Source organism: Abramis brama (assembly GCF_963993115.1).
Source record: "Abramis brama genome assembly, chromosome: 6".
NCBI classification, from domain to species: Eukaryota; Metazoa; Chordata; class Actinopteri; order Cypriniformes; family Leuciscidae; genus Abramis; species Abramis brama.
In genome coordinates, this window is record NC_139968.1 from 44,391,649 (window position 1) to 44,402,701 (window position 11,053).

Genomic DNA, 11,053 nt, shown 5'->3' on the forward strand with positions numbered 1-11,053 from the left:
ACATTTGAAAAGAGGTTTCTGCCTTGGTCTGAGTATTTAGGGAGATGCTGAAGAAGGCTCGTGGATGCTTTCTTTACAAACGAATTAATGTAACAGTGGTCCAGTATATTACTGTCTCTGGTGGGACATGTAACGCGCTGTCTGTATTTTGGCAGTTCACGGGAGAGATTTGCTTTGTTAAAATCCCCAAGAATAATTAAAAGAAAGTGGGTACCTTTGTTCCGTTTCAGCTATTTGTTCAGCCAGCTGTTGTAGCGCCGTGCTCACACACGCGTCTGGAGGGATGTACACATTCACGAGGATGAAAGAGGAAAACTACTGTGGCGAGTAGAAAGGTTTAGTTTATGAAATGGGCCTCTAATTCAGGAGAGCACACCTTTAGCGTTGTTACATCTGAACACCAACTTCTGTTAACGTAGAAACAATCCACCACCTCTCGTTTTCCCCATTAGCTCTGCGATGCGATCCGCTAGGAACAGCTAGAAGCTGGCAGATGTAGTGCGTTGTCCGGTATGGCTTCACTCAGCCAGGTTTCAGTGAAGCACTGAGAAGCAGAGTTTAAAAAATCCTCGTTAGTGCGGGTGAGGAGAAGAAGTTCGTCTGTTTTGTTAGGAAGGGATCAGAGATTCGCAAGGTGAACACTGGGGAGTGCAGTGCAGAGGCCGCGCTCGCAGGGTTTAACCAGCGAGCCGCCTCGCTTGCGTCTGATCCCGCGTTTGAACAACACCGCTGCCCCTCCGACAAGAATGTCCAGCAAAACGTCTGAATAATTAAAAACTGTAAAAAGTTGTCTGGTATGTGTTTCCTAATGTCCAGTAGTTTGTCTTTGGTGAAACTGATTAAAAAAGAATGACTAAACGCAGAACAAATAAACAATAACAACACAATAACTGGAGAGCGCCACACAGAGGCGGCCATCTTGCATCTACCATATCAAAAAACAAACTATTTGGGTTTTTTTTGGTTTCTTGCAAAAATGTACAAATTTGCTAGAAACAAATAACCCACCAATTGAGTTTGACTTAACTACTTGTTTTTATATGGAACATGGTTTATCACAGATGAATTAAATAAACGCTGTTTAATAAGGGTAAGGGTAAAACAGTTGCTGATGTAGACAGACAGCGATCTCAGTCATGTGTGGGGTGAAATATTTTATTAGGCATTTAAAAGCTTCATAGAGAAATTTAAAAAAAGCCCCAAAATAAATGATAATACATGGATTTTAGATTTAGATTGATGTAAATTGACAACAAAAGTTTAATACTTGGTGAAGCAAATGTAAAAGTGGATACAAACAACACATATCTATTGACTAACACTATAGCATAGCATCTCAAGAGAATAAAGGTGAAGAAGGCCAGTTTCAAACCAACATGACAGTATTTCTTACATCTGTGTTTTCTAAATACACTAACAGGAAGAATAACTAGTTGGTTTACAAACGATGAACAACAAGTTAAAATAAATCAGCCTCTTCTTCAGCTTCTTGAGCAAGAACAGTTTGAACCTGTAAAAACCTTCTACTTTCATTTACATTTAGTAGACGCCTTTATCTAAATCGACTTACAAATGAGGAATAGAGTCATCATGAAAAGGCAAACAACTAAAGTGTTCAAAATACAAAGTTTCAGACATTGCTTTGAGTAGCATAAGCCAGACAATGGAGGGATTCATTCATTTTCCTATGAGGTAACGGAAGAGATTCATAAAAGTGTAAACAAAGAATAATACACAAAAATAAATCTTTGAGTTGATCTGAATCTCACAGTTGGTCTTGAGACTGCTGGTCTTGAAGATGAATTTTATTCACCTGTCGATCATTGTGGCTGGTTAGGGCAGATTAAGGGGTCATTTACCCGTCTACACCATTTCAACTAAACACTTAATGCGTTTTAGCCGTTCATTTACATGATAACAATGTTTTGGGGGCATGAAACAAACTTTTTTTTTTTTTAAGTGCAAGTTTTTAAAATCATCATCACCGCCATGTAAACTATAAAACCATGAATCTGTGAAAAACAATCTGTAGCGTCATGCGCATTACATGTTCAGTCTATAGATACGTAGTGTTTCTTTACAAAGTGACATCGCAAACTACTGGCCTGGCAGCAGAATACAGCGTTTAAGTCATTTCCGAGGATCCGCGTAAATCATTTTGACAACATTTTTGTCTGTATGTGCAAAAACACAGAAAAATGTTTCAGTTTTAGTACATTGTAGTTGTGTAAACACCCTGATTCTGAAGAGATCTTTTTGCTCAGAGGTGTTACTGTGTCACGTTTGGTGAAGATGATCTACTTACTGTGATTGTTTTTTGTGTGACTGTGTAGAGCAGATGATTGGCTGAAACTCTTCCCACATGCAGTGCAGCGATACGGTTTCTCTCCAGTGTGGATCCTCTCGTGTGATTTCAAGGTTCCTGACTGATTGAATCGCTTGTCGCAGTGTGAACACTTGTAAGGTTTCTCTCCAGTGTGGATCCTCTGGTGCAGTTTCAAATGTCCAGCTCTAACAAAACTCTTCCCACACTCAAAGCACACATATGTTTTTTCACCAGTATGTGTTTTCTGATGTAGTTTTAAACAGTGCAGAAGTGAAAAACTCTTTCCACACAAAGAACATGAATGTGGTTTCTCCTGTGAATGAACTGTCAGGTGGATCTTCAGGCCTGAAGCCCTCAAAAATGTTTTGCCACACTGATCACATTGATGCGGTTTCTCTCCAGTGTGGATCCTCATGTGTTCCTTAAGTGTCCCTTGTTGTGTAAAACTCATTCCGCACTGATCACATGTGAACGGTTTCTCTCCAGTGTGGATCCTCATGTGAATCTCGAGACTCGGTTTCCATGTGAAACTCTTGCCACACTGACGGCACGTGTAACATTTCTTGTCTCTTTGTAAAGAAATACTTTCATTCTGCGAGTGAATGTTATTGTTAGTTTTGACTTGATGTTTCTCCTCCTCTTCACTCTCCTCATTCTCCAGCATCACGTCTGAGATTAAAGGAAGAAAGTTACATTTTAATAAATCCTTAAAAGGTGAAAGTAGACAATATCTACATTAAATCATGATAATTGATGCATTTTAATAAATCTCTTTCCATGCATTCATCTTCCAGTTATTACTTTTAAAACTTAATAGGCACAAACCCCATGTTTCTGTAGTGAGATCAATTAAATATTTCATCAACTCCACAATTATTAACATTAAAAAACAAATATAATAGTGCTACAGTTCTGACTGTCTCTTTATTTATTTTAATGCAAATGTTCTAATTATGAGCCAATGTTGAATGAACAATTAATTAGCTACCCAACATTTTTCACTCAACACCGTTACAACACAGTTCCCTTCCTTTTTTTAAAACAAAGCATTTCTTAAAATTGCGACACCCAGGAAGTGACATCATTTGATCTCTTTCTAGAGTATGATGGCAAAATAATCTCAATCCATTGTAATGTTGAGTGCATTCATCAACCCCGTTACCAAAGTTATAAGAGAGATAACTTTATCGGAAGTTTATCAGAAACTATTCTCAATATTGTTTAATGTTGGTGTGTTTAAAGTTTGAGTAAAAAAAACAAGTAAAATGTAAACATGATATTTATTCCCCAATAATGTTTATCGATTAAACTGTTTCTTAAGTTTTTTTATTTCCTACTACAAATACAAAATCTCATGAACTGCGTTATAACTATAATGTTGTTCAGCCTCATTAAAGGCACAATATGTATGATTTTTAAATTAAATTATCCCAAAAACACTAAAACAGTGTTATTTGTTGACTTGTGTACTTACATAATCCCAAATGTTTCCAACAACGTTTAAATCCAGAAAAAATCAGCAATTTTAACTCGTGTAACGGCCCGTCTCATTTCGTCGCATGTCATATCCACATTACCCTCGATTTCACAAAAACCATGGAAACACTGGTTTTCTGGTAAATCTGGTTCACTGGTAAATCTGGCGCATTTTACATATCATTATGTACTATTAATGTGTACTGTTCCCCAATTAAATAAATAAATAAAAATAGCTCAAAACGGTTAGTCTTATTGTTTGAATCCCTTGTTTTCTTGAATTACAGCGAGTACAATGCCTTAGAGACAACACCAATAGGAAACTTTGCACCGGGGTAGTTCTCGGGACTAGCCACCAGGATGGTTTCCCCGAGAACTAATGGCTGTCCTAGGGACATTTTCCTGCATTCACAGCGCCAGTAGGAACTCTGAAGTGACGTAAGCCGCGCTTGTTGTGACTTTTATTTTGACGGCGCTGAGAATGCCATAGCCACAGTGCTCGGATTCTCCGTGTTCATTAGTTTACGATTAGTCTAACAGTCCTGTCTAATACGTCATTAGATAGAACTGTTATACATAGAAAGTAGACCGTAATGAAAAGTTATTAGCGTATGGCATGTGTTTGATGTCCAGTGTTGCTGAGCAGAAATACATAATCATGTTTCTCTTGGTCTCCTCAAAGTTGCGTTGGATTTTCTCCTCAGCGTAAAGATTAAGAGCTTCATCTATCACTGTTTTACCACTGAATCTTGAGAGTCGGGACAAAACATGTCCCACATAGTAAAGTCTAATTTATAGCAAAAATTAAGAAATTCATCATGATTGGCATACTTACATAGTTAAATCTAAAGGAATTGTATATACCTATCTGATTTTTTAGAATAAACCTTTTTATCTTTTTGGGGAAAATTTGTTTAAATGTATGGTCTGTGGTTAGAAGGTCCATGTTATTGCACTTGTCCTCAGCAAGAGGTCACAATATTAACCATCCCAAAAAACTTTAAAAAAGCTCTACAATTGTGAAAACATATATATCAAATAAAAAATAAGGGGTATAAATATAAAAAACAATGCATGAAGTGAACATCAAACAATATTTTCCATAAAAATCTGCCTATTAACGTTGTGTCCTCAGTTTCTGTCAACTCCGTCAGATTTTTTCATAAAGCTCTTTAAATCAGGAAATAGCATGGTCAGCTATATCCCTGAGGACCCCTTTTCATCTCCCTGCCTGTGGTGAATGCAGCACTACCACACATGCTCTGGTGCATTTTACATTTTTTTATATTTTAGACAAACAATGTCAATATTCCTATGGTCACAGCTGCACCATGTCAATACCATCTTTCTGTTAAGATACTTTTTTTTAAACCATAGTGGATTGAATTTAAGCATTTTAGTGGGGTTATTGGGACAGCTAGCAACTGAGGAAAAACTACCTAGCTGCAGTTTACAATACATGTTTTGGCGGGAAAATACATGCCCTTACATCAACTCCGTCAGACGTCAACTCCGTCAGGTTCTATGTCTGATGGAGTTGACCTGTAAGCTGACGGAGTTGACAAATCCACCAATAACCTCTTAATGTGCGAATATAATATTATTTGTGAATATAGTGAAGGGTTAAACTGTTATTTCAGGGTTTTATTTACACATAAATGCACATACATAGCATGCATTACATTATTTAACCATACATCTGACTTGTAGAGAATGGGCAGGCAGTGGTCTGCTTATTATTGTGTAACGTGTAACTTTGCCAGCACTTTAATATATATATTTATATGTAGAGACAGAGATAGAGAAATGAGAAGCCAGTGTAGTGCTGGGCGATATGGGCAAAAAAAATTATCACGGTAAAAAATTTTTTATATCCGTCGATATCGATAATTATCGATATCACAATAAATGTCAAATCTTTATTTCTTTCAAGAGTAAAGGCAGATTTTTTCTCCTAAGTGAAAGTTGTAGAAAACAGAGCGTTAATTGTGGTTTTAAACTACTCTTTATTGTCAGAACATATCATGACAAACAGGTGAACACTTACGCTTAGGTAAAACATTAAAACATTTTTTGTCAACACCGTCAGTTTTTCCGTCATCACCGTCAGTTTTTCCGTCAACACCGTCAGTTTTTCGTCAACACCGTCAGATCTTCGTCAACAACGTTGGATGTATGAATGTTTTTGTTATTTTTTTGGGAAAAAAAAAATTCTTCCTTCAGTTTATGTTTTTGTAATAAAGGACCATCTGATCTACATCCTCTTATGTTTTATTTATTTAAGGAATTTGTTTTTACAATATTGAAATTAAAATCAAAGTTTGAAAATGCAAATATTTAGAAATCTGAGTTTTCAGAATAGTGTGACTGTGACATCACAACTTAAGTTTATATATTGTAATTTTTTTACATATCAGAGTAGCTAAACACTATTACAATATACTTCAGAACTTTAGATTCTTGTTGGATTTGAAGAATTAAAATTGTATACTTTTTAGTGTGTCTGACGGAGTTGACACAAATCCAGTTCTGAAGGGAAACATGTTTATTTTTTAAAAATGTGTTTTTATTTAGAACCTGTTCCTTTACATGGTTAAATAGCTAAGACCTTTCTCTGCAGAAACATATAACTCTAATTGATATAGTGTGTATTTTTTTAAAACGTGTTTTGTCCCGACTCTCAAGAATCAGTGTTACATGTTCATAGAGTTAGTTTCTGGAGTAAATATAAAGGCTATAATCTGTGTGTTTACACAGCCTTTTTTTAAATGGCGGGTGCTGGTGTTTCGCGTGCGTTTGGCCAATCAGTGAACACTAACCTCACTTATAGTTCCTATAGCGCTGTTCAAACAATATGTTTTAAAGGGGTGGTCTAATGCCCTTTTCACAAAATGTAAAATAAGTCTCTGATGTCCCCAGAGTGTGTGTGTGAAGTTTTAGCTCAAAATACCCCACAGATATTTTTATATAGCATGTTAAAGTTTTAACTTACTTTTTGAGGGTGAGCAAAAACACACCGTTTTTGTGTCTGTCCCTTTAAATGCAAATGAGCTGCTGCTCCCGGCACAGAGGGTGGAGCTTCAACAGCTTGCACTCACACAGACACGCACTGAAAATTTCAAAAACTTTTAGTCTTTTATGTTCAAACCAAGAAGATTCAGACAAAGATGGAGAGACTCAATAAGTAACAACATGTAGACAAAATTTCTGAATGGTTAGTTAGGTAAGTTTATGTAGCTTATGTGTAGTTATCTTCTAGTCAGTGATTAGCATATTAGTCTTGATAATCTATAATTCGTGTTCCGGGGGCGGAGTTTATGTAAATTTTAGGGAGGAATGTCGTGTAGTCCCTATCAGCCGTTTGTTGTAGTCCTTGAAAAGCAGTTTCTTTAAAAGAAAATGTCTCATAGCAGCTACCGAGCGAACGCACAGACTAACGACATTACATAAGTTTCAACATACTCAAATGTGTTTAATATGATTGTTTTAACCATGTAAAACAGCGCTGTTACCCAACACATGCATGAACGAAAGGAACAATTAATCTAATAATAAAAGCTCCGCTGTTGTAAATGGAACGCAGGGCCCAGTGTGTCGCGCAGGTGTCTCTCGGCTCTCGGTCCGTAATGTTAATAAAACTATAATACATTAGCTCATTAACATGATTTCTGCCTGAGTCCCGTCGGATTGTTTTACATCGGCTGTGGAAGTTAAGACGACACCTCCAATGATTCCACGCTCATTCACGGCATCATCAAGCTAAGCCTTTGTTTTGAATAAGCGACTTCTAGTGGCGAAACTGACATACTGTGCCTTTAATGAAGAATCAGGACTAAACACCAACCTCTTTGTTCTTCAGTGTGTTTCATTCTGCAGTGTTCTGGATCTCTCATGTTCTCACTGTCTTTCAATAAACTCTGTCTTTGCAGATTTCAGCTCTTCCTGATGGTTTGATGCTCGTCTTCACTTGTAGCTGATGGGAATATTCCAGCATTTACTGGTGAATTGCAGTGGGAGGAGCTTTACTGAAGGAGGAGGAGGAGCTTTACTGAAGGAAGAGGAGCAGAACAATAAATCACTTACTGAGTTTGTTTTCATACTAATTCACAGATTTAAAAATTTTATGTTCACCTATCCATCTAGTAAAGTAACTTTTAAGTAAATTAATCTCAAAGGTCCGGTATCACAGACAGGGCTTAGATTAATACAAGAATAGGCCTTTGTTCAATTAGGGCATTTAAGAAGCTTTTGGGCTAGGGGTGTAACGATTCGATATATCACGATACTGAACTCACGATATGATATTATTGCGATACTCCAAGACACATGGTAAAAGGTTAGCAAAAAAAAAAATGACTGCTGAGTGTGAAAATGCTAAATCTGGTATTACATTGGCAGTGGAAATGAAAAGGTTTGGACTTGGTGCTGCAAACCTAAAGCACAGGACAATAGAGACACCAGAATAAAAAAAATATTCATGATTCTGAAAATACAGAATCGTTGTAGATGAATATGCTTGCAATTTTATTGGTAACAGGACATATGGCATTATCAGGACTGAAAAATATTCCCCCATTGCATTATTATACATTATTATACATATACATGTGTCTTCTGTTACATAGGGACTACTAACCAGACATTTGTTTATTTTAAAATGCAAAGAATTGAAAATCTGTAAACACTTGCATTTTTGTATCACTATAAGTGTGTCCCATCGGGTAATCAAAAGTTCTAGGCTACACACAGTCTTCACGCCTACTTGAACACTTGGGCCAAATAGAGGAAATACCTACATTGTGCAAGTAGACAAGTGGTCAAGTGCAAAGACTGCAAGTGTGTGTTTTTGTAAAGGCCCTTTAAAAACATAATAAATAAAAAAAAAAAAAAAAAAAAAAACATTACTGATGTGCATCTTGAGACAAAACAATGGCACTGACATATTTTAAGATGTCAGTTCAAGTTGCTTTCAGTTAAAACAGCTCAAAAATGTATTTTAGTCTTGGACTAGGCAAACCAGGGCAAAGTGTTTACCTTTTTGTTTTTAAGAATTTCATCCTTTATTCCTAGGATGTTACCTCTCATTAACATATTGTTAAAGTATTATAGAAAAAAATAAGTACAACAACAAACAGAATACAGATACCAAATATAAATAAGAAAAAAACGTAGAAAAACAAATGTACAAATGTGAAAGAAACAAACCCACCGAGTCTGACTTAACATGTTTTTATATGGAACATGGTTAATCACAGATTAATAAATTAAATTTACCTATATATTGTAGATGTTACCATATCTGATCGTGTCGTTTGCTCAAATCTGTTGACAATAAAATGAGCTTAATGTGTGAATTTACAGATCTGAAGACATCAGCATAATGAATGAGGAGAAAACAGGATCTATTGACATGAAATAAAGAGGCTTTTCAGCTGCTCTGATAATAGTGATGAGCCATAGACTATCAATACTCATTCAACAAGCCATTCAGGATCAGCAGATCATCTCACTTTATTAAGTATTTGCTGCTAGAAACAGATTGAGTCAGAATATCTGCTAAAAGCGCTCTAATATTAAACTTATTTCTCAAATGATACCGTAAAATTGCAGGAATATAAAGACACCACTGACACCCATCTTTATCAAACATTGTAATTCGCCGATATGAATCTAAATATAGTTCGATTTCCTAATAACTACATTCATAACTAAACCGTTCGCTAGCATCTTACCGTTTTGTATGTGAGAAACACACATATCTTCAAGTGTTTTAGTTAGCAGACACACGAAGAGCGATGAACATGATAGAAGCCGTTCAGAAATGACCGTGTAAAATGTTATTTAAACTGTGTAAAGAGTATTTAACAATTACTTGATAGCGTGAACTGTTTACCTCAGAAGACTCGAGTGCAGGGAGCGCGCGAATGATGACGTCATCGCCGCGAGACGAGATCAACGGCACAAACCAAAAACTATAAAATATATATGTATAAAAAATCTAAACAAAAACAAGGATAAACCAGTTACTGATGTAGACAGACAACCATCTCATCCAATCTCAGTCATATGTGGGGTGAAAGATGTTATAGGCATTTAAAAGCTTTATCGATAAATATAAAGCCGCAATCACAATATGTTTTAATGACTTTTAAATGTAGCTAAAATGATTAAATTATCTATTCTTGATGCAAGAATAAGTACACAATAGATAAATGGATAATAAAAGTTAACTGGTGGAGCAAATACAAAATGTAATTAAATTAGATGGATATACAAAAAAAAAAAAAAAACACAAACAGTTTAATAAAACAGTTTGGACCTGCAAAAAAAAAAAAAAAAAAAAAAAAAAAATTATATATATATATATATATATATATATATATATATATATATATATATATATATATATATATATATATATATATATATATTTTTTTTTTTTTTTTCCTTCATAAAAGTACGAAAAACTACAAGTGATACATAAACATCAAAAAAAAAAATGTAACATAATATTTATCTTATAATAAAGTATAATGATATTTATTTATACCACGAAGCAAAATGATATTCAAGAATAAAAAGTCTAGATGTTCTTTGGGGAGGAACTCCACCTTTGAGTTGATCTGAATCTCAGTTAAAATCACTGGTCTTGAAAATGAACTTTATTCACTGACAAATTTAGATGTATCTTTGTCCTGTCGCTCGTTGTGGCTGGTTCGGACAGATTTGAAGAGATGTTATTGCTTGACGGTGTTATTGTGTCACGTTTGGTGAGGATGCGGCATTAGACCTGAAAGTGCTGGATCTGAAGATGATCTACTTTCTGTGATTGTATTTATTGTGACTGCGTAGAGAAGATAACTGAGTGAAGCTCTTCCCACATGCAGTGCAGTGATACGGTTTCTCTCCAGTGTGGATCCTCTCGTGTGTTTTCAGATGTCCTGACCGACGGAATCTCTTGTCGCAGTGTGAACACTTGTAAGGTTTCTCTCCAGTGTGAGTCCTCCAGTGCAGTTTCAAACGTTCAGTTGTAATAAAACTCTTCCCACACTCAAAGCACTCATGAGCTTTTTCACCAGTGTGTGTTTTCTGATGAAGTCTTAAATTGTGCAGATGTGAAAAACTCTTTCCACACAAAGAACAGGAATGTGGTCTCTCCTGTGAATGAACTAACATGTGGCTCTTCAGGCCTGAAGCCCTGGAAAATATTCTGCCACATTGATCACATTCATGCAGCTTTTCTCCAGTGTG

At 35.8% G+C, this 11,053-nt stretch overlaps 1 protein-coding gene across 5 annotated transcripts; it reads right to left on the reverse strand.

Annotated features, from left to right (window-relative positions):
• Positions 1–1,141: 1,141 nt before the first annotated feature.
• Positions 1,142–10,075, reverse strand: LOC311085304 (uncharacterized protein). 5 transcript variants are annotated; one of them, XM_084117774.1, is made up of 6 exons: positions 9,535–10,075; positions 9,077–9,124; positions 7,647–7,850; positions 6,795–6,911; positions 2,306–2,995; positions 1,142–2,174 (listed from the first exon to the last, which is right to left on the reverse strand). In XM_084117774.1, exons 5-6 carry the CDS (start codon positions 2,988–2,990, stop codon positions 2,131–2,133), a joined length of 729 nt encoding a protein of 242 aa, XP_083973900.1. In that variant the 5' UTR covers positions 2,991–2,995; positions 6,795–6,911; positions 7,647–7,850; positions 9,077–9,124; positions 9,535–10,075; the 3' UTR covers positions 1,142–2,130. The 5 variants fall into 5 exon arrangements, with proteins under 5 accessions (XP_083973900.1, XP_083973901.1, XP_083973899.1 ...); XM_084117775.1 differs by lacking the exon at positions 9,077–9,124 and having other exon boundaries at positions 7,647–7,827; XM_084117773.1 differs by lacking the exon at positions 9,077–9,124.
• Between the last annotated feature and the right edge of the window lie 978 nt (positions 10,076–11,053).

Excerpts from the sequence above, each read along its gene's own strand:
- LOC311085304 (XM_084117775.1), bottom strand. The coding sequence starts at position 2,990 with ATGCTGGAGAATGAGGAGAGTGAAGAGGAGGAGAAACATCAAGTCAAA. Across the intron at positions 2,175-2,305 it reads TCACACAAAAAACAATCACA|ACAAAAATGTTGTCAAAATG; the intron begins GTAAGTAGATCA and ends TTGCACATACAG.